The following is a 24,205-nucleotide window of genomic DNA, read 5'->3' as shown; positions in this document are numbered from 1 at the left end:
AGTTGTGCTCAAATACACTAAAATTTAGACCTTTTGACAGAACTGAACAAGTCCTATCCACTTAGAATATGCTTAGCATGTCCATTCCCCCCATCAGGACTAACACATCAGGAATAACACCCATACCTATGGGTATCAATTTCATTATTTTCAATAAATTTGTCACTTAAGGCATCTCCCATCCAAGTGGTAGCACAGATCAATGACAACACTTTGCATTTTACAATGGATATTCTGAGAGCTCGTTTGACTTTTCTTGATTTTGTTGCCACACCAAGTGTTGGGGACAAAACTCTTAAATCTTATTACTAGTGGAAGTGGAAACTACACATAATGAAATCATTGAAAAGTACAGTTTGAGGGCGCTGTGACTGAGCTCTTCTCCGGTGATATGCTGACCTCTGGAGGCCACAGGCAGCTGGTTGGAATTATAATTACCAGCCTAAATTCTTGCCACTAGAGGAAAGAGAGAGATGTGCAAGAGGAAAATTCAGCTATCAGCTCTCTTCATTCACAATGGCTCCTTGCAAATCTTAGATCCAGCTGGAAACAAAGTCTAAACTAATTAATTAATTAATTTACATGGCTTGGTGCATGTACCCAGATGACAGGTTGGCATCTGCTGATAGTACTGACTGGTGAGGGGCAGTGGGAGATAAAATGAGCTTCCCTTCGACAAAGCAAGCCATGATTTGGCTTCTCAGAGTTGCTCTCAAGAGGTTTTGAGCTACATCCTGCTCTCCTGCAGCAAGATGGTACCACTGACTCTAAAATCAGAGTTACACCAATATAACAACAGCACTGACATGGTCAGAATCAACAGGTATCAGTACAGGTAAGGGTTTTGACACTTTTTCCCTAAACCTTTCCCAGCGTCATTTCTAACCTTACTAGGTCATGCTGCAGAGCTGATTTTCATGATTCCTCCTCACAAAGAGGTTTGACCAAAAATTTAGTTTAAGAGGCCTCGTTAACATCTGGGCTGAGATCAGGTAAGAGTGTCAATAGTTCAGGGAGGCTTCGTGATTTACATGAACTAGACCAAGATCTGTATTTTGTTCTCACCTCAGAAGGTGTTCCCTGTGTGACTTTTGTCAAAGTAGTTAAATATTCTATTTTTCAATTACACACTTGTAGAATGTAGATATTGTCAATTATTCCATAAAATTTTTAAGATTTCCTAATGCAAATATGCTCATTTTGTGTAAGGTGTAGTTTAAACAGAAAAATTCATTTTTTTAAACCTAAATTAATGTATTTGTAAAGCAAGGATGTTGAAGGGTCCACAGTGCATATCCTTATTTTGTTATAAGACCACCAGTGTGATGCAGTCTATGTAACTTCAGAAAGCTTAGGTTGAACTGGAAAGAAGAGCCTCCTCTTGAGCAGTAACATTGCTCTAACTGTATAATTATATCAGTCTGCTGGTGGACTTTTCCCTACTGGGTTCCCAACTCTTGCTCTTCACATCCAGGAGGAGAGAGAGAGAGCAGATTTCTCCTGGAATTAGTGTAACCAACGCTTCACCTCTGTCCTCACCTCAGTTATGCTCCTTAGAGTAAGGAACTGGAATAACAAGAAGATAAAATATTCGAAAAACCACAGCAAAAATAAAAGCAAAGATGACTTGAACTCATGAGCAAAAAACACAAAAATCTGACTATGACTTCATCGCTGATATTCAAATGCACCATCCTTCCTGTGTTTTCGCTATCAGCAGTATTTTAAAAGGCGTATCATCTGTCAAGATTTCCCTTCTTTGTCCCCATTATTCAATGTCATGGTAGGAAGATGGGAGCATTACCATCCATATCACTTTTTTAATTCCCTGCCCTTGAATAAGGGCAATAAGAGCCCTGTATAATGGAGTTTTCAGGGGAGAGAGTAAATGGGAATCGCTTGTTAATTCAATACAGGATCCAGAAGCGGTCTCTCCCCTCTCTTTTCTCAAGGTAATACTCTGCCTCCAATTGTCATTATACCCAAGAATCAAATTATTTGAATTCTGGACACATCAGCACAAAACCCAAGACTCCCTGCCAATTTTGTAGCTGCCTTGGAAGAGAACATCAGAGAGCATCACTCATTTATATGACTGCCAGCCCCAGACTGTAAATTCAGAAAACAAGAAGGCCTCAGGTGCTGCACTTTAACAGGTCTTTCTGCTCCTGAATCACCCCCACCTTAACATCCCTATCACACACAAGGTAACATTTTATCTCTGAAAGGCAAAGCTTTCAAGCATCTGCCAGGGTGAGCATCCACTTTGTGTGGCCTGGGTGTGAATTGAAAATTAGACTGTTAAGTTTATTAATTGGTATCAGTGGCTTAAGGCTTTGAAGGAGATTCATGACACTTGGGAAAATAATCTATAAAGATTTTTGTTGCTCTGAAAAGACAGTGCGGCATCAGCTTATTTCACTTGCAGCAGGTTCATCTCTTTTATAGAGCATATACTGCACTGCAGACAAAGAGAATTTTAATGGATATTGAAAAAAATTATCTATTCCTCTGTCCCACAACAACTGACAAAAAAACATAAAAAGACACAGAACAGAGAGATTGAGATATGATATCACAAAACATTTAAGGAACTATAATTAAATTAGGATTCAGAAGTCTATCAATGGGATGAAGATTAAACTGGCTGAAAGTTGAACCGTGTTTGAAGTAAGTTGTTCCCTCCTGCTGTGGGTCGCTTTGTACCAGGCTAATGAGAAGGCACATCTTGGAAAGGTCTCTCATAAATCAGCAGATCTCTGATGGTTAATTAAACATAGTTTGCAGGAGTATACACCATGTTCCATTTTCAAGTGCCTTGCAAGCATTAATTACTCAACAGCCTCTGCAGACATTTGCACTTGGGTGGTAAAAAGCCATGAACTTCTGCTAAAATAAACACATTTGGTGACATCTCTGGTGTATTCTTCAAACACAGAGCTTGACCCACCATTTCACTCTGTGTAGAAATACTCAAGCAACTCTTGAAGCCCCTGTGTTCTTCACCCACAGCAAAGGGATGATCAAAAAGCTCCTGTTAAACTGCTTCTCTATTAAAAAGTAAATTTTCAAATATTTAATTTTTCGCAGGGCGAAAAGCAGATAATGCATGAAAAAATGATATTTTTGAAAAGATTTTCAGAGTAGAGATATTTCTTTTTATAATGAAAAAATTGAATACACCTTTTGCTAGGTGCTCTGTGATCACCTCTGCTCTCTGTCTGGCATATTCTGGTTATATTTATACACTGATGTAAGACAGCAAAGCTATAACCAAAGGTGAATGGACTGCACTGATTTCTGTGGAGATGCTGGAACTGGAGGGGTAGCAAGAAGGAATGCTGCAACAGGAGTGACTAGAGCAATGGAAAGCTGTTTCTTTGTGGTGTTGAGAGAGGAATAACCTTTTAAAGCCATGACCAAGAGAACTAACCCCTTTTTTTAGTCCAGTGTGCCAGCTACCTTTCATATGATTCCTGAGATGTTTCCTCATCACAGGGCTGTAACTTCTTGGCTTGGTTGGTAAAAGCTCACAGGGGTTTGGTTTTCTCCTCTCCTCAGATGTGTGTCTCATCTCAAACAACTTTACCAATGTATTTCAGGACAGCTGTGAAGTAGTTTTGAGCTAGAGATGCTTTACTTATTTATTTACATTTTAAGAGACAATCACAATAAAGCTGAAATTCTTCTCCGATAAGACACATAGTCTTCAGTCTGACCATATCCTGAAGCATCTTAACAGCTACCCAAAGCAGCTTATCATGTTAATACCTCAATAAAAAAGACCTAAGGCCTGCAATCATCAACCTAAATACGCTTTGTAACACTGGGAAACTCTTGGTCAGTCCAAGATAATGCTCTATCATCACGTGGTTGTGATTTCTTGCAGTCCAGAGCTGTGAGTAAGCTCAAAATGAGCCGTGATGCAGTTGCCCTGGAATTCTTGGAGTTGGACCAGCAGCTTGTTTGACCCACCATGCACGAGAAGCGTGTTGTTCAGCTGATAAGAGAACTGAGAACGTGCATCAGCAAATATGGTTTGTTTATCCCATAACAACTGTTTTTGAGTAGGACGAGCAGAGAGAGGCCGGGTCTGCACTACACAGATAAGAGCTCGGACCAAAAGGACAACCAAAGGTTGCACCAGGCTTCCTGGAAGCTTCAAAAGAGAAGCTTTCGGTGGGAATGGATGACTAAGGGAATTGCAAAGGGCTTCTGGAGGCTTTTATCTGTGTGCTGCCTCTTCAAATCTAGCTCAGCACTTCAGACATTTGTTGTTGCCATCCTCTGATGAATGAGTGCACTCTGGGTTCAGGTGTTCGTAACCAAAAAACCCACCACTGCAGCCTCATCTAGCTGCCCTCCTCGTTAACAATCTCAGCTAATGACCTAAAGAGAGTGTGTGGAGGTGAAGAGTGAGCTGCTGTCTGCTTCATACAGATGTGGGGGTTTTTTAGTTCAGGAAAGAATAGCAGCAGTTTTCTCCGGGGATGCCTCATTATTCTCCATGTTCCTCAGGTAAAGAAACGCCTCCTGAGCTCCCATACAAAACAACCAAGGTCTCAGCACTTTCCACAGGATCATGAAATATTCCTCCAACCCTTGCTTTTGCTGGAGTCTTTCACACATCAGGAATCACACACAGTGAAAATGCTGGAAGTGCATGAAATTAGGAATATTCCTGAGGCTTTATTACTGCCCTTTTGGACCAAGATAAGATTGAAATTAGCAATCTTGGTCTCCTGTGGATGTAGTCAGTGCTAGTCTCTGTCAGTGTTAATCAAGCACACACAACTATGCACAAAACCTGAACACAGGTAGCAGTGCTGCTGACCTTTGATGAAGTACCGTTGATTATCCACTGAGTTACTCTTATACATTATCTGCTTAATTGCATGTGTTAGCTCTTGGAGGCAAGAATCATGCCCTTCTATGCCATCCATGCTCTGTAAAGTAAATAAACTTTGTTTTTTATACTTTCATAGGTTAATGTTTCCGTTTTTAGTATTATTTTCTATTTGGTTTATGTGAAAGAGGATGATATGAAAAGCAAACCAACTCTGAGCTAAGCAACCCTGGGAAAGAAAAAAACTTGGCTTTGCCGGTTTGTGTCAACATTGAATCTTTCATCCAAAGAAAAAAGCCCAGTCTATCAACATTCCTCTCTAAGTGGGATTCCAAACTCTCCAAACATACATAAATATTTTAGACCCATTTCAGAGCTAAGAATCTGAGACAAAATTATTTGCTAATAACAAAAACAAGCCTGAAGTCACAGAGCACTTTGGCTCAGAGCTGGGACGACCAGAAGAGGTTTCTGACAACCTCAGGCAACTGATGTAGGCAAGAGCAACCATGTAGGGTCATTGGACAATTCCAGACAGAACTGACAGACAATTCCAGTTGCTCTGAGTCTTTCACTGTAACCACTAGATGAAGTCCATTGATTGATTCTTGGTGATTCCTTTAACTTTGTTTAACTGTGGAGCTGTCAAGGCTAATTTACCAGCCTGTGAGATTCAGGAGGAGGGTGTTTTTGCCTGGGTCCACATGGCAGTAATGAGGAAAGGATTTTTTCATGTGTTGTTTCATTCTGTGAGAAAGCAGCTCAAAGCTGTACTCTGACAGATATCCCATTTGTTACTAAAATGTCCGACAAGCTACTCTGCAATATTTAATTTATTCAGGTACACATTTCCCTGAAGTTCTGGCTCTGATCCCTTTCTCTGCCTCCCTGTCATCTTTCACATCTCATCTGAGATTCACTCCTGTGAAGCCTCAAAAAGCAATTTGTTATCAGTTCATTTGTAAATCCCCCACTTTTCAAAGGACTGCTGAACTGTCTTTATGTCTATAAGTGATTCACTGGAGTCACTGGATGACCGTAGAGCTCCCATTTTTGATTTTCTTACCCTACTCCTTCCGTGCTCTTTATTACAGCCACTCATTGTGTTCTGGGTAATTTGAGATGATCTGATTTCCAAGGAAAGGTCACCGCCTCGTTGTTCCTATAAAGCCCTGACCTTATTGCATCTTTGCCACAGTAAAGAACAAACCCAATAATAACAGTATAATAACAATACAAATTTTCTAGACCTCAGCTTCTTTCTTACTACCAATTCCCTAAGCTGCCTACTCCCCTCAAAGTCTCAGTTTTGCCCACTTTTTATTGTCCATTTAGAGCACTAAGAAGCTGATGTGAAAAGCAGACCATTCCCTGCCCAAAAACCTTAGCACATTAGTTGAATTTCAAGAGACACTCAGCACCCGGTGGTGAAGATCCCTAGTGTTTAATTTCACTAGATTTTCTATAAGTAAAAATAAATGAAGGATGCTAAAAGCCTCATCATCCTTCAAAGATTAAACATGGGATGCACGAAGCAATCTGAGAAATTTTCAGCCTGAGGAGCACCTCTGATCTATTTGGCCATTTGGGCTCTATGACTGGTGATAATGGAAGAAAAATTAGGCTCCAATTATTAAAGTGGAAAAGAACCTTTATGTCTTGAGTGAGCTGGAAAAATTCCATGATAACTTACTGGTGTCACTTTGTGCAGCTGTCAGTTACTTAATGGAGAATGCAAAGGCTGATGTGGGTACAAGATCAAAATACGGCAATTTTAAGTGGTTTTATATTTGCTTTTGGTTTTGTGGGTTTTGGTTGGTTGGTTGTTTTTTGTGAATTTTTTCTTCTGCCTCAGGAACGGGTATTTCTCTTTTACTATGTGTTTTTCACACTTGTTAGGAGATCCTTTAGGAAAGTAAAATGCTAAACCCTTGACTAACACCTCAGATCTATGCAAGTACTAGAAGCAAAACTCTCCAGGCTTTGGATCAATCTTTTGGCAAAACCTGATGGAGATAAAGAATTATAGACCTTCTCTTGGCTCTGCATTGTTAGATCTTCATGGACCACAAGCCCAAGGACAAACACAAGTAAAAGCATTTTAGTAACATTTTAATCATGCATTAGAAACAATTCTTTCTCTCAAATCAGAACAAGCTCACTAAAAGTGAGGGACATAAAAAGAATAGCTTCTATTTTTGCTGCAGCTGTTGCATATCATGTGATTTGTTTCATATAAAATGTGATCCATATATACCCTTAAGATGCAACATAGTTTTTTTTTATTTGAAGCCATTCCCCCTTGTCCTGTCACTCCAGGCCCTCTCCAGCTTTCTTGGAGCCCCTTTAGGCACTGGAAGGGGTTCTTAAGTTCTCCTGGATGCACAACCCCAACACTTCCTATTAATTCCCATCCCTTTGGTAAACAGAAAACTTCAAAGCAATGGCAAACAGTCAGCTGTTGGAAGCAGGAAGTTCCCCCTCATCTTTCAGGGATCTCCATGGTCTGATCCTACAACAATATATCCACATGAAAATTCAGTGGTCCAAGTACTCCACTGAACACAGGTAATTTTTTCTGTTTCAGGAAAGCAAATTAAGACACTTGATCTCTTAATATTCATTAGAAGGAAAGCACAGCTTTGTGTGCATCTGTTAAGCCCCAGACTGGCAAGCTGGGCTCCTGCCAGTACCCAAACCACAAGAGCCAGACACCATCTGGGATGCTCGAGGATATGGAGACACCTGCCCAGGGTTCACAGATTGGCACAGTCAGCAAGGGCTGAGCAGCACCAGGGCAGAGACCACCAAAACCCTGGTGGTCTGAGCCCCCCACAATGCTGGCGCTCTGCCTGAGTCAAGCATCTCTACAGGACAAAGTTCAACAAAGGCAAGGTCCTACACTGGGTCGTGGCAATCCCAGACACACAGGTTGGGCTGAGAAGGGATTGAGAGCAGCCCTGCGGAGAAGGACTTGGGGGTTATGGCTGATGAAAAACTCAACATGAGCTAGCAGTGTGTGCTCACAGCTTGGAATGCCAATGGCATCCTGGGCTGCACCCAAAGAAGAGGATTTTCCCCCTTTACTCTGCTCTCGTGAGATCTGACCTGGAGAATATTGTCCAGTTCTGGTGTCCCAACATAAGAAGGACATAGAACTATTGGAGTGAGTTCAGGGGAGGCCATGGAGTTGATAAGAGGGCTGGAGCACTTTTCCTACAGAGACGGGCTGAGAAAGTTTGGGATATTCAGCCTGGAGAAGTTTGCGTGGAGATCTCAGAGCAACCTTTCAGTATCTGAACGGGACCTACAGACAAGCCAGGAACGGACTCTTTGTGAGGAACTGTAGTGGCAGGACAAGGAGTAATGGGCACAGAATGAAAGAGTGAAAATTTAGGTTACATGTTAAGATGAAATTCTTCCCTGTGAGGGTGGTGAGACACTGGCACAGGCTGCCCAGAGAAGCTGTGGATACCTCAACCCTATCGGTGTTCAAACCCAGGCTGGACAGAGCTTGGAGCAACCTGGTCTCGTGGAAGGTGCCCCCTGCCCATAGCAGAGGACAAGATGATCTTTAAAGTCCTTTCCAACCCCTTATAACGCTCTACGATTTTATGACACGTTTAACCACTGAGGCGGCACGGGGGCTGGAGGCGGCCGCCCTCCGCTGCTCGGCGGGGGTTGCACCGGGGCAACGTGTGGGACCCTGCCCGCCCCAAAGCCCCGCAGCCTGGTCGGATGCCTTTAATCCCGCCGGGGCTGAGGGCTGGGGGCTGAGCTCTGGGGGCTGAGCTCTGGGGGCTGAGGGCTGAGCCCTGAGGCTGCTGCGGGTGAGGGTGAAGCCCCGCCGCGCCCAGGGGGCGCTGCCTGGGCCGTGCCGCGCGAGCGCCGCGAGGGGCGGTGCGTCCCCGGGACGTCTCTCAAGATGGCGGCGCCCCCAGACATGGAGCCCTCCGCAGCCCTGAGCCTGGAGCTGCTCCCGACCGACCCGCTGCTCCTCATCCTCAGCTTCCTCGACTACCGGGATCTGGTGAGGTACGGGCGGCTCGCGGGGCTGGCACGGGCACAGCGCTCCCGGGGCTGGGTGGGAAAAGGGTTTGGCTTCCTGCGGCGGACACGGCCTGAGCACCCCTTCCCTTCCAGCAGCTACGGGCTTTCCCCCGTTTTTCCCTTTTTTTTTCCTTTTTTTTTTTAACAAATTGAGATGTTCCCTTTTACTGAGAGGGTGGTAAGACGCTGGCACAGGTTGCCCAGAGAAGCTGTGGCTACCCCATCCGTGGAAGTGTTCCAGGCCAGGTTGGACGGGGCTTAGAGCAACCTGGGATAGTGGAAGGCGTCCCTGCCCATGGCAGGGTTGGAATTCAACAGTCTTTAAAGTCCCTTCCAACCCAAGCCATTCTGCGATTCTGCTTTTATCTTCCCCATTATATGTTGGCTTTTTTTGTACGTAAGCGAACCAATAACTGAATTTGGGAAATCAGTAACTTTTTCCCCTAAAACTCTTGTGTATCTATGGGCAGATAAAGGGTGGTCTTGCTGCCAGGAAATATATTCCATCATGCGAATGAGCTTCTGTTTGAAGGAAGACCAAATGAAATTAATCGGTGACTTTTCAGGGAAGGAAAGTTGCAGATGCTTCTAGGAAGAGTTGTGACTCAATAAAGATGAGTGTGGTTTTAGGTAAAACCTCACCAGTGAACTGCAGGCTCTGGCAGTGATTGAAATCACTGTTCAGTCAAGGAGGGAAGAATAATTATGAATAAAATAGAATATTGCCCAAATATGGGGGTTTGGTGTGGGTTTTTTTCCCCCTCAAAAATATTAGTCAAGAATGATAAAGACATCAGGGAAAACAAAAAAAGAGATTAAGTGTAACAAACACTCTTAACAGTTGTTATAGATGGTCTGGTTGTAGTTGCTAATTGTGTCGTAAAGGCACTACAATTTTTGTAACTTATTTAAGAAAATAAGATGGGTTTTGCTGTGCAAAGATAGCTAAATACTGTGTAGATGTCTTATTTATAAGGTCAGTAATGGCAGTTTTGCAGAACTGGCTGTTTGTAACACTCAAAGTGTTAATTGAGGAAATCTCTAGGTTGTTTATATTTACTTAAGTGACATATATACTGTAAGCATTACAAACACTACAGTTTCCCTCTATTCCACCAGCTGGTAAATCTGGTGGTGGCCCTTAAATATTTGGTCACTTCTCAGCTTTTGCATTGTTTATGTAATTAGTGAGAATGGCTTTAATTGCACTTTTATCACATTTTAAGCCATGTGATCCTGTGATGCCTCAGTAGCTTCTTTCCTTCCAGAAATTACAGGCTTGATTGAAAAACACCAACACAACAGATTTCTGCAAGGGCTTTGACTTTGGTATATATGGACTGTCCCCCACAGCCCATATATAATATAAATATAATAATAAAACATGTAAATATAAAAAATCCCTGTGTCGTGAATGAAGTTCTTACGTATCCAGATGTCAGGGGTTGAAGTGAATGTGTTTGTGTCGTTGAGGATGCAAAGGGTAATTTCAGTACATGCAGGAGAATCACTTTGATGAGGTTGATTTTGAAATTCAATTACAATTCCAGTTTAAACAGCTTACAGTGGATATGAGGGAGGAAAAAAGATGTCTTGAACAGCTAGTATGAATAATTCTGTATTCTTAGTGCAAGATGCTTTGACCAGCTGTGGACTTTGGCTGATTTTACTTATAAAAGACAAGATTGAGGGTCATCTTTATCTCATTATCTAACTATGTCTTTCTTATTTACCAGTTTCTCTTCTACACTGACAACCCCCCAAAAAGTAGTAACTGAAAACTTAAGTTTGGTAACCTCATTTGGGGTCTTTAGATGTTAATCACAGCCATTCACACACATTAACTGTTAGAACAAGCTACCAGAGGAAGTGATATTTCCGCATCTAAACTGGTGGTATCTTTTGGGGAGGTTCTTCAAAGTTTAGCTGATAATTCAGCTCAAATTCATCAAACCAGGATCAACTTAAATGATTTCTGAGGGCTGTTTTAGACCTATATACTACAGGGTTTTTAATATTTCATTTGCAGTAGTGCTTTGTAGTGCAGGATGTGATTCTTTTAACTTTCTGAAGCAGCAATGCAATGGCAATAGCTGATATCTGGTTTACATTAGGGTGACCTTGCAGTATTTATTTCCATGTTATCATCATTTGTATTTATCCTGTGTCTGTCTTTTTTTTCTGGTCATGAAGTTTGTTGTTTAAACAACTCTAAGTGGAAAGTAGCTTTGTAACATTCCAACTGTATAGTTTCTGTGGCTTACTGTGGAAAAGATTAGGTAGAGCCTGACAGTCCAGGTAAGAAAGAGATTTAAATCATAGCCAGCCAGTGCTACTGGATTGCTTGCCACTGGAGGAGTGGAGTCATGCTGGAATCCTTCAAGCAGTGTTTGTACTGGTGTAGGTCTACAGGATGACCTGCTTTACAAAATCACTTTGTAGAAAAGTAGTTCATGACTTACACAGCTCTACTGAAGACTTTTAATCATTGTAAGCACAACTCTAAAAGGCCAGCTAGCTAACTTTCAAACTCTGCATTTATTTCACTGCTCAGTGGTTATCCCTGTTTGTTTTGCTGCTCTTCTGCAATCAAATGTAATGATTTTATATTTATAGTTGCTGCTATTTAAATCGAAGACTGAATCAGCTGTCAAGCCATGATCCATTGTGGAAAAGACACTGCAAGAAATACTGGCTTATTTCAGAGTAAGTAGGGTTGTTTAAAGCCTTTTTTTCTCTAAAAATGAATTTCTAAGCTTCATGAACATGTGAGGGTTAAAAAGTTTTATGAGTGGATAGAGAAGAGTTGATGTAGAGACTTCACACACCTAAATAAAAATGTAACAATTGAGAAGGTGTGCTAAATTTTGTAGCTTCAGCATTGGAGTGAGGAGTTGAAATATATCCTATGAGAGAGATGCAAGGGCTGCAACAATTTGGAGGCAAACATCCTCTGTCAGATGTTAGTCAGCACCTTTTTGACAGCCTGTCTTCCCATAGCCTGTGAGGAAAACAGAATATGCAGGAATTCCTTAAGAATGTGCACTGATCTGAAAGTCACTGAGTTCTCATTTAACTCTCTGGTTTGCTCCTTAATCCTTCTTAGTGAGTGAATAAAGGAGTTTGTGACTAATGCAGTAGATAAAAAGCCTGTGTGTAAAATGTGCTGTGAATTAGCTATTCACCAGTTCCAGAATTCACTATTATACAGCATCTGTTTAAAAGGCACTCTGTGTAAAGGAGCATTGTTTCCAAATTTTCCCCTAAGTACCCCAAATGTTTCCTAATTTGGTTCCAGCTTGCTGTTTGAATAGATGCTGGAATTAATTGAGTTTGTGTAGCTTCACATAGCACAAAGTGTTCCTGGGTTAATATTCCTGCCAAATAACAAATCCCAACTCCTTGAGTTTAGAACACGAGCTTTTCAGGCTGGTATTGAACTTATTTCCTTTGTGTCCACTTAGAGAGGAGAAAAGCCGACGGAATGAGAGCTGGAAATCCATCTTCATCAGCACCTACTCCGACCTGGGGAGGTACATCCGCTACTATGCCACCCTGAAAAAGGCCTGGGATGACCTGGTGAAATACCTGGGACAGTGGTGTCCCCGCATGATCGGCTCTTTGAAAGGTACTGTCACACCTGCCTGGCTCACCCAGCTTTGTCTTTGGTTGACTGATTTTTTTGTTTGTTTGTTAATATTTTTTAGTGTAGTAATCCCATTACTCCCAATATTATTCTGATTTTATGCATGAGGTTTTCTTAAGACCTAATTAAAACACAGTCACGCGAAAACAGGCATTTTAATCTGAAGCCAAACAAAAAGGAAGTTGTTTTTTTTTTTCCCTGTGGTCAAACAATTGGTTTTCCCTTTTTTTTTTCCCACTTAAGATTTTATTTTCAATTTCAGTTTGTGTTTTAAGACTTGAAGTACATGCAGTGTTCTGGCTCATGAATCTTACACAGCTACAGTTGAGTTTGAGCTTTTCTGGTATAGGGACATAAAAGACTTTTAAATTTTCAACTACTCGGTTTTCTGTATGAAGTTGACTTTTAGCCCAAGATGTTTGATATAACCTGATCTGAGAAATTAAAAGACAAATGATCTCTTTCCTACTTAAATCTTGAATTTCCTTGCCTTGCTGGATAGTGCTGGATTCCTAAGTTTTGCTAAGTATTTGTGATAATAGAATATGGTTAGAACTTAATGTTTTCTTTACATTTTTGTGGAGGTGTAGCTTGAGGCTTCACTCAGGTATTCAGAACCTCTGAATTGTCAGTCAGATATTTGGTTACTAAAATAGAAAGTTGGGGGTGTTGAACAGATTTTACCACAGTTTCACTTCCAAAATCCCTCGTAAGCAGTTGTGCAATGAAGCTTCTCTTTGTCTACAGAAAGTCAAAAATAAATTAAAATTATCAATTTCCACACTTGTAGAGCAGTGGCAGGTTTTAAATAAGACCTTTGTAAATAAACCTTTTAGATAAAATCTTTTTAATACCCTTTGTAAGTGATATTGTTTCAAACCTTTTTAATACCTTTTGTAAGGGATATTGTTTCAATGAATTTTTAAATTATGTCCTATAAATGAAACAGATAATGAACACAAAAAGGGTTTCAAAAGATTGCCAAACAAACCTTGATTGGAACAGACCATACAGGCCACCCAGTTGAATTTTGCTAGAAGTGAGGGTGTGGAAACCTGCATGTGGAGGTGTAAGAATAGTTACTCTCCGCCCCTTTCTGTTGTTGATATGAAAATCCCCTTGTTAAAACCCATTTATTGCTTCAAATTCCAGGTGAATGGTGGCTGCAGCCAACATATCTGTGTTACTGATTGGACTGGAAACTGAGAGAGAATGATAAAAGAGTAAAATCAATATTGCCTGAAAGTTGTAACTGAGACTCAGCTCATGACAAATTCTGGGGAAAAGGTTGATTTCACTTGATAAATACTTTGTGCTGAAGTCAGGCCTGTGAGGTTTCACTGGCTAGAGATTGGTGCTGTCTTAAATAATCAGTTCATGTCATCATCTCCCTTCCAGATTTATGTCATATTCATTCTGTGCCACCCAGCACACAGTAAAGTCACCAGATACTGACTTGAGTCTGTGTTCTTTTGATCAAAGCATTTACAAATTCCATGCTTTGTGTTGGAAATACTTGAAATAGCATTTCTTTTGTCCCCAGAGAGTGTGAGGGAGGAAGACCTGGATGCTGTGGAAGCGCAAATACGTTGCAAACTCCCGGATGATTATCGATGTTCATTCCGCATCCACAACGGGCAGAAGTTGGTTGTGCCTGGGTAAGGAGAGAAAACTACTCACCAAGTTATTAATTCCTGTTGTATTTCTTAGACTCCTTATTTATTAATGATGTAAAATGCCTCCTGAACAGGATAAATGAAGCATTTAAATGGGTTGTCACTGAGTCACCACTTGAGTGACACTTCTAGAAATGGCTGCCTTCTAATCTTGGAAGTAATTGAAAACACAGGATATATTTCTAATTGCTCTAATTACTCTTAAACTTGCCTGTTTCCTAGTGAAAACCTTTTTGATTTTTTGCAGTAACTCAAACTTCCAGCTGTTACGCTTTTAATCATCCCACTGTAAGTTGCTTTCCTGAAGTTTTGCTTTGTATTACAGAAGTAAATTAGCCTCTTGCACTCCTCAGACTTCATTCTTTAATACCTTTCTTTTTCTTTAAAATGGTTAGGGAATAACTTTCAAATCAGTCATATTAAGTAGAATGAAAATGTCAGTTCTGCAAATTAAGTTTTCTCAGTAGATTTTACAATTTTATGCAGTTTCAGCATAAATCAGAAATGGAAGCAATTGTCATTGTCAGGTACTCCAGGTTTCTGTGTTTGGATGTTGGCAGAATGTGCTAGTTCCAGGCATGACTTTGTAAGGAGAAAGAGGAATGGAACCTGTTGCCCAAGATGGGATCAGCCTATGGCACACTGACATGTGGCAGCTTGCACCTGAGTCATTGCTTTCATAACACCACTGAAAGCTCAGCATCTGCAGGAGTTTGCATCTAATTTGCCTTTCCCTGGTGTTCTCAGCAGGGAGTGTGGGTGTGGATCTATACACTGCAGACCTGTGTACTCTTCCTTTGCCAAGTGCACTGCCCTTGGGAGTTATCAGTTTGATCATGTTACCTTTTTTGATCATTCTTACATTGAGTGTATGTTGCTTGGGTTTTTTATTTTCACCCTGGCTCTCATCTAGCCCAACACTCCTATCAACATTAACCTTAGCTTCCAATGCTCACCTCCGTTCCTAATCTCTACACCTTTCTGATTAGCACTACTTTTTTCCAAATGCTTATTTTCCTCTTTTATATATGAGAAGAGAGACTGCTTTTACTGCTTCAACATCACTTTCTTACTGTCAAAACCAAATAAAAAATCCCATCCCTTGCTGTGATGCTTACACAAAGCTAGTTAAAAATTAGACAGTTGATGACCTTACTATATCATGTTGATGAATCTTGTCTCGTTCCTGCCTCGTATGTCTGTTTATTTGTGTCTGCATGCCTTAGTTTTATACTGAAATTATAATCTCTCTGACTCAGTGGTTATTTTGCTTCTCAACCTTTTCCCTGAAGCACAGACCACCTTGCTCAGTGTAATTTTGATCACTGACTGTCCCTGTAGCAGCTTGGTATTGTTTATTCCATGGAAACATCGTGGATGCTTTGATAGTATTGAAATGAACTTGTACAAAACTGGAGATACAGATCGCTGGCTATTATTACATTTCCCAGAAGATCACAACTTTGCCTTGTGGATTTATCTTTCCTGTTTTTGCTGTTTCCAGTCTGATGGGAAGCATGGCCCTGTCCAACCACTACCGCTCCGAGGATCTGCTGGACATCGACACAGCAGCTGGAGGGTTCCAGCAGAGGCTGGGGCTGAAGCAGTGCCTGCCCCTCACCTTCTGCATCCACACTGGCCTGAGCCAATACATGGCCCTGGAGAAGGTGGAGGGACGGAATAAATACGAGATCTTCTACCAGTGTCCAGTAAGGAACATATGTTTATACTTGCCAATCTACTTTGCTAATGATTGATGGTGCCCCTTTGCGTGTTATTGGGTGTCTGAAATATTTTATGTAGCAGAAAGTGAACACTAAGAGATGATTATTAGTTTGCCCCTGAGTTACCATCTGATTATCATTGACATAAAGTTGTTAATGGCTATAGCAATTTCTATAGGTCATGACAGTGGACAAGATTCATTCTTATTGGAAGGTATCAATTTAATTTGCTCAGTTTATGGCAGGTGTGTGTATATATATGTACACACTCCCTGTTTCTGTAAGGAAGAAAAGACCTGGTGGCTTCCCTTCCACCATCCATTCACCTGAAAAAACAGTGGATGTGTAAAGGATGGTTCTTGTAAAAAAGATGGGGATCTTCATCCTGCTGTCGAGTTTGTGGCAGTTTGTTTTCAAAGCAGGTAGCAATGACATTTCTAGGGATTGTTTGATAATGGATCACTTGAAGAATGTTAAGATTCTCCTTTGTATTATGCCAAGTATTTAAACCTTCTGGTGCAGCTTGGGAACTTGGAAGGTTCCTCAAACACTTCTATTTTGGTTCATCTGTGGACAGCCCTTCTGTGTTAAGCAGCCAGATTTAGGTTTAGTGAATATTGGGAAAGTGTTCCCATTGTTATATTTTAAGTGTTGAATTTTAACCTTGTAAGTCCAATGCTCTCTTTCTAATACACCTTAAACTTTCCCTTTTAGGACCAAATGGCTCGAAATCCATCTGCTATTGTTATGTTCATTACAGGTAACAATTGAGATAAAATACTTTCTATTAAAACTTGCCCTTCTGTGTGTCTTTGGTACGAATCAGTCACTTTCTAACCTGTCCAACAAGGTGAGCAAAACCTCTGTTAGCTGTCATGGGGTGATGTCAGCGCTTATTAAATACAACACCCAAGTGGACAGAAAGATTTTATTTTCTTTTATTTTTCCCCAGTAGTTTCTGCAACCATGTGAGAGGTTGAAAAAATCTGGTATTTGTGGTTATGTAAATTTAATTCCTTTCAGTGGCAAAGAAGACATGTAACAAGTGTCACCAAAATTAATACTAAAATGTAGCCTCTCACATTTCTTATTACTGTGAGAAGCCACACTGGGCAATGCTATACCTTGGGTAGAAGGTAGTCAAACTCTTAACCACGTCAGTTTGAGGAAACCTTTTTAGGTGTTGCTGCTTGTGGGATGGTCCAACTTATTTCAAAGTATTCCACTTGGCTGGAAGGGTTAATCTTGGCTTACCACAGGGTGGAGGAGAAGCTTCACACACAGCATTTCTCTTGAAGGTGGCAGGTAAATTGATCCAATTTCTCCACCTGGAGTTACTTTACACAAGGTTTGCATTTTGTAGGTTAGTGGTAGAAAGGAGGATAATAGACATGGAGTCCCTTAGACTTCCAAAAGGGCAAAGGACAGCACACAGAGCTCGTGCTCAAAGGAAGAAGTGGTAAGTACACTTAATCTAATAGGAGTGGGAGCACTTAATAACACATCAGTGAAGGTGAGGATAATAATTTCTCAGTATTTCAGCTTAAATCCAGTTTTGAATCACAAATATTGACAAACAGTTGAACTCTTCTATAGAGCTCTGTATTGCAATGCTTGGAAGATTTATGGCTGAGAAATTCTGTGTATGAAACTCTGAGAGTTAAATGTGACATCTTGAGTGTCTGCTTAGCAATCAGGCTGTTCCAAAAGAATGGCTGTGGGTGTATGAGAAGGTGTTCTCAGACAATGGCTCCAACTGTATGAAAATCCCAGGCTCTTTGGAATGACACACAGCCTTAGTCTTCTGGGATTGTAGCAGGAATGTGGAGGGTGTCGGACTTATCACTCTTTTTAAGGAGAGGAAATTCTGCACCTTGCTGGCATGTTTTTTAGAAACTATTCATATGGAAACCAAATAGTGAGACCATGATCATAATGTGAAAGTATTATAGTTAAGGAATTCTTTGTTGACTGTGTGATTTCTGGAGTGTGCACTCTTAACTCCTAATTCTCCGTTGGTTCCTGCAAATTCTCCTTGTTGGTGGGATGAACTGGAATATTGACTGACTCATCTAAGGAAGTGAGAGTTTGTTATAAAAATATTCAAAGCTTTAAACTTTTTCCTTGAGGTATTTACTGTAACGTGCTCAGTGGTACATTTGCCTGTCCTTATGAATGCTTTTTTTTCTTTGGTATGTAGGTACATCCTACTTGGAATGGTTTACATCCTATGTAAACAAAGTTGTAACTGGAGGTTATCCCATCATCAGAGACCAGATTTTCAGGTATCTTGACTGGCATTTATAACCTCAGTGCAAGGTTTTGATGCTACTTCTAGAATTCTGACCTCTTTCCGAGTAGTTTTTGGTATCTGAGACAAAAACTGATGGTGGAGAGAGGAAAAAGCACATGAAACTTCCTGAAAATAAAGCTGTAAAACAGCAACCTCATTTTTTTAACCAGAAGTTTCAGAGCTTATAACTTTGCATTAATGGGACCAGAATTTTGCATTATAGGTGATCTGAAGTTTAGTGAACAGCAAGATATTTATTCTGTGTGCCATGAGTGTGTTGCTGTTACAGGACTGTTCTGAGTTATTAAAAAACCAATTGTGTCAGCAAATTGGTCTTAAAATGACACTTGAGTATGCAATAAACAGGACTTGATCTGGTGTTTGAATCTTCTTGCACTTGCAATTCTTCTAAATACAATCAAGAACCTTAATTCTATCTAACTGGGATGCTGTAGAACCAAGTTCTTGATCTGTAAATTAATTTGCTGTTAGAATTTCTAGGTTTTATTCTTTGAATACCAGAATGACACAACCTTATTAAACAAGTGTGTTTTCATTGACTTCAGATCAAACAATGCACCCAACTTGGTGCAAGTGTTAATGGAGTTCCAAAGAGAGGCACAGCTTCTTAGGTGATGAGGAATTACACGTCATGAAGACACTGCACACGCCCATCCTTTATTTTACTGCTTAATGAAAAGTTAAAAATTACATTTAACTTAGCATCACAGTGTTCTTATTAGTAATTAACTAATTGCTTTCCATGTCTGTTTTTCTGTATTGAATATGCAGAGCTGTTTGCAGAGTTAATGTTTTCCTCTCTGTAGGTATGTGCATGATAAAGAATGTGTTGCTACCACAGAAGATATTACTGTGTCTGTGTCCACCTCTTTTCTGCCTGAACTCAGTTCTGTACATCCACCACATTATTTCTTCACTTACAGAATCAGGTAAAAATTGAATAAAATTGAATTATTTCTTTTAGCACAGGATAGATCTATGGAATCTCCAAAGCATCAGTTGTTGCAAATTTATGTCCAGCATTCAAAACAGTTCTAAAATTAATAGGATGTGCCCAACATGCTGTACTTTAATATAAAACACACTAAATTATTACCTGGTCAGGTGGTAATTGGAAAAGCACAGTGGGGTAGGGGGAAAGAAATTACAAGCAGCTCTTGTGATTTAGAAAGGGGTAAATAACAGAGTGAAGCAGGGGCATGGAGATGTATCCTGCCAACTGAGTCAGGTTACTTTACCTTAATGTGTTTTTTTTTCCCCAGCTTACTTTGAGATCCCAAGAGCACTTAAAGAATTTCTGAAGTGTGGGAAAGTAGTTTTGTAACCATTGTGTCCTTTGGCTTCTAGAATTGAAATGTCCAAAGATGCTCTTCCTGAGAAGACGTGTCAGCTGGACAGTCGATACTGGAGAATAACAAATGCCAAAGGCGATGTGGACGAAGTCCAAGGTCCTGGAGTAGTTGGTAAGTGAAAGATTGCTTTTCCTAACCTAATAGAGAGAATATTTAATGTATTTATTAGGAAAATTCTGTTGGTCAGGGTAGTAGTTTTATGGTGTGTATCAAAATCATTTTGTTGCTTGAGAGAAAAAGATATGCTTCCATCTGTTTTGGCTTTAAAGTTGGTTTGTAAGGGATATCTGAACATCCTGCTACTTAACTGCTCTTCAGACAGTTTGTTTTTTTTTTGAATATCAATAATTGCTGAAAGTCATTTATGCATCCCCTGGAATATAAAATGAGCTGCCTGATTATGTTGTGGAGTGCAAGTGCTTTAGCAAACTGCTAAATTGTAGTTCTACTTCAGTCCTTACCATTTTGATTTAATATTTTACCAACAGGGGAGTTTCCAATTATCAGTCCAGGGAGAGTCTATGAGTACACCAGCTGTACTACGTTTTCCACAACATCTGGATACATGGAGGGCTATTACACCTTCCATTGCCTCTACTACAAGGACAGATTCTTTAATGTCACAATTCCCAGATTTCATATGGTGTGTCCAACATTCAAGGTGTCTACAGCATGAATGGTAAGTGGAGATGCAGTTTTCAAAACAGCTCCAAACAGACCATGAATGATATTTCAGATATTTTGCCTACAAAGATGATATTGCAGGAGCTGTTTGGATTTCAGAGTTCTTTAAGAGGTTCTTTCTTGAAAGGCTTTTTGAAGTGTGGTCTGTATGACCACGCTCATCTGTTTTAGCTTTAATAACATGTCTGCTTTTTTCAGACAAGTTCCAGTTAATGGCAGTTTAAAAGCTGTACAGTCTGTGTGATGTTCATTAGTTCTTGCTGAAAGTGTATTTTATAAAGTAACTTTGCAAATCACCAAGATGATTCACTTGCTGTTAATTATAATGTAATTTTAGTTTGGAGATTGCAAGTTAATTGTATCATTTCTCCCTTTTCTTTGGCACATTTAGAGAAGAATCCTTGATGTATTTTATTCCTAGTTTTTGTGCAAGCACTGAGTCTTTCCTCAGGGGTAGGCATTGTGCACTTTCTCACGTTTATCCCAGGATTTGAGACACTCATTCCCTGTGGCTCTAACAGGAGGTGCCAGCAGATGTCGTGCTTCTAACAGAAAGTGACATCTCTTAACTCTTGCTCACAGTTTTGGGAGCTGAAACCTCCTTCCCTTCAGCTGACTGTAAAAATAATTTGCTTTTCTCTGTTGCTTTACCTCTGTTTTAAAGGTAGCAGTGATCCTTTTGTTTTTAAAATGAATAAAAGACAACCTAAGCCACCAAGAAAATAAATAGAGCTGAGATACTGAATTGGGGCTTACATAGTGGTAGGTTTGGAATGATGAAACCTAATGGAGATTTACTGAGTTAAAGGTCAAGTAACTTGGTAAAATGATCTCTTTTGCAAATTAAACTCAGTAATTGTAAGGAGCTGGTTTCAGGACACGGATCTCAATGTTTGCTTCAGTTCATCGACGTGATAATGCAGATCAGATTTCTCTAGGCAGTTGTTGGTGCTTTCTTATAACTGAAGAGAAGGTTTTAATTAAACCATGGGTGTGTTTTGTATTAGGAAACAAATCCTAATGAGCCTGCAGTGGATGAAGACGAAGATTCCACAGCCACAGATGACACTAAAGATCGACCCAGGGTGTTGGACATTCCTGAGCCCTCTGGGTGCTGCCCACATCGTACCTGATGGGATTTCTCCCAGACTGTTTCTGGAAAGCTTCTGGAGCTGAACTCTTTGGGGCTAGTGCATAAGAATATTTCTGACAATTGTAAATGAACTCTCTGTTGCACATCAGGGCAACTAGCATGAATGTTGGTGCCAGTTCCAAGATCCATTAGAGTATAACTTTTTTTTTCCCTAGTTTGGCAACGGGAGTGGAGGGAGGGGACAGAGGGAGGGAAAGGAAGAGAAAGGTGTTTGGGCTTTGTCCACTTTTTTCTGAAGTGTGAAACAGCTTGATAGTCCAAGGTAATCATATCTTACATTTTTTAAACTATTGCCTATTTATGATCATACTGGAAATAAGGTGTGGGGGGTTTGTTTTTGTACAAGCATTTAAAATTAGCATTTAAAATCAGCAATAGACAAGATGGCAAAAAAGGCATATCCTATTGTCCTTGCTCATGAGTTTCTGCTCTGAATAACTAAGAATGAAATTTGCAGTTTGGTCTGTATATCCTGTTTGGGTGAGTTTAGGTGCTCTTATGCTATTTTTTCTTTTAAATCAACATAGGAATAGCAGAAAATTCTGGTCATCAAATGCATAAATTAGGAGTGAAACTGGCCTTATTTTTAGACAATCTGTTTGTCAGCTTAATTTTATGCTAAGTGACTCTGGTTGGATAATGCCTCTGGGAATGTAGTGTCCATGCATAAATCTGCCACTTGTTGACCAAGAAACTTCTCAATGACTACAAAGGATGGATTTGTAAATATATTTTGAGGTTTTTTTTTCTTTATACGATGTTTGCTGTTGTCATAGGTGACCGATTTATGTTAAGTATATTTCCCTAAATCCTCTGGATTTTTGTAACTACAAAATAAAAATAAAAAAAAAAAAAAGAAAAGAAAAAAAGAGAGGAGCCTGACAGAACACTAGATGACTAGAAACTTTATATTTAAAGAAGTATCTGTTTGGTTTATCAGTTTTACTTTGTTTCTGTTGTCATTAATAAACAATTTAACTGCCTCCTTCGCTCTCAAGGTCTACATGGGACTGTTCTTGCCAAAACTTGGGCAATAATTATGTGACAGCAGTGCTGGAGTAATTTCTTTTTGACAGGCAGAATTAGTAGCTCCTATGAGGGGAGAAAAAAATATTGTGGTTCCAGCTCAAAGTTTCCATTATTGACTAATTGCAGCTTTTTTTTTAACAAGTCCAGGTATTGGACTCTCCATGTGCTCAGCTTTCTGAAGTGCCACACAGCACTTCCACAAGGTAGATATTGAGTATGATCCCTACAGCAGGCATTCAGGTGGAACATCTAGAGAGGCAAAACCAACTTCTGTTGTCCCTCACAGGAGTGAGAATTGCTGGAGTGGTTCCAAAATATTGCCATTGTGAGTATGCTGTGTATTAGCTGGGAGGGGAAGATGTGGTCTAATGCCTTTTCACAGAAATTTCATCAAGGATCAGTGAAAAAAGGTTTTAGTGGGACTAGAACTTTCTCCAGGGCTGTCAGTCTGTTGTGTCTTTTTAAGGACAAGATAACCTTCATGGTTGGAGGCCTTTCCTGGGAGGATTCCTACCAGGATCTGTATGTTCTAGTTCAGTGGAATCAGCATGAGACTCTGCACAACCCTTGGCAATTTCACTCTTGGTTTTTTGTTTTGTTTTTTTTTTTTTTTAGGGAGTGGTTCTCCTTGGGTTGTTAAAGATGAGCTGTAATAATTGCTGTCTATGGGAGAAGTCATGATACAGGACAGTGCTGTTCTCTCAGCTGCAGTGGGGGGGTGTGAGGCCTCTGCTGGTGGCCAGGGGTGTCAGTGGAGTGAAGAGGGAAGCAGGGAAGTGGCAGGTTGCTGTAACTGCTCCAAACAGTTTGTGTTTGTGACAGGGAGGTTATTTCTTTGCTCCAGGCAGCTATTTTAGCACAGGGCGTATTCGCCCGGAGCTGCCAAAAGCGTTGTAGCTCTTTAGGATGTGCATTTGAGGTGGGGCTGAAGGCAGTGCCTCTCCCCATCCCACCCAAAACTGAAAAGGTAATGCCAGGGAGGAGTGAATCACAGAATCCCAGGATCGATGTGAAGTGAAAAAGAGCAGCCAAGACCGTTGAGGAAAACAAGGAGTTGGTGATTTTCCTCAGCACTGCTGGGCTGTCAGAATCTTCACGGAGCAGCAGGAGAGAATTGAGTGAGATCCTGCAGGTTTTGGGCAGGTGTAACACCCACCACACAGTGCATCCAGCTGCCAAATTCTTCCTGTGGTCACTGTAATCCAAGATCCGTAATCAGGAATCCAAGATCCTCAACACAGGAACGTCTTTCACTTCCTTCGGCCACCATCCTGCAGGTGCAGCCTGAAGTTCTGCCACCTGGTTCAGATCTGACTCTGATACTGGTGCTCGGTTAGGACTTCACCTGGCAAGGTAAAACCAGCCCTGTTAACCCTGGCACATCCAACACAAATATGAAACTAATCTCATCCTTTTTCTGTCCATGGAAGAGCCCTACACTGACAGTCTCTTTATAACTGTAAGATTCCTTCAGCATTTTTGTGGGATTTTGCTGGTTGAATGATTTAATGGAGAGGACCTTTGGCCATGATTTCCTTCCTATGACTCCATCACATGAGAGAAAAACAAGTGCTGTGCTGGACAGTTGGAAAAAAAAAATCAACCAAAAGTTGCTATGCAGGTTATTCCAGGGCTAGTTTTAGTTTTTCCTGACATTGTTTAATCCCTCAGAGTTTATGCAAAGAATGTAAGATGAAAAATTCAGCTGGAGTTGGAAATACCATTTATCTG

At 40.5% G+C, this 24,205-nt stretch overlaps 1 protein-coding gene across 1 annotated transcript; it reads left to right on the top strand.

Moving 5' to 3' along the window:
• The first annotated feature begins 8,717 nt into the window (after positions 1 to 8,717).
• On the top strand, positions 8,718 to 22,448 carry FBXO3 (F-box protein 3). The gene is made up of 11 exons (XM_051777072.1): positions 8,718 to 8,881; positions 11,513 to 11,602; positions 12,361 to 12,524; positions 14,086 to 14,200; positions 15,723 to 15,927; positions 16,657 to 16,702; positions 18,143 to 18,227; positions 19,063 to 19,185; positions 19,604 to 19,719; positions 20,097 to 20,287; positions 21,300 to 22,448. Exons 1-10 carry the CDS (start codon positions 8,772 to 8,774, stop codon positions 20,282 to 20,284), a joined length of 1,242 nt encoding a protein of 413 aa, XP_051633032.1. The 5' UTR covers positions 8,718 to 8,771; the 3' UTR covers positions 20,285 to 20,287; positions 21,300 to 22,448.
• Positions 22,449 to 24,205: the final 1,757 nt, after the last annotated feature.

This window comes from Manacus candei, unplaced genomic scaffold (genome assembly GCF_025592945.1).
Source record: "Manacus candei isolate 608988 ecotype Guabito, Panama unplaced genomic scaffold, ASM2559294v1 h1tg000009l, whole genome shotgun sequence".
Taxonomy (NCBI): Eukaryota; Metazoa; Chordata; class Aves; order Passeriformes; family Pipridae; genus Manacus; species Manacus candei.
Note: the sequence above shows the minus strand (reverse complement) of the source record. Positions and strands in the feature narration are given on the sequence as shown.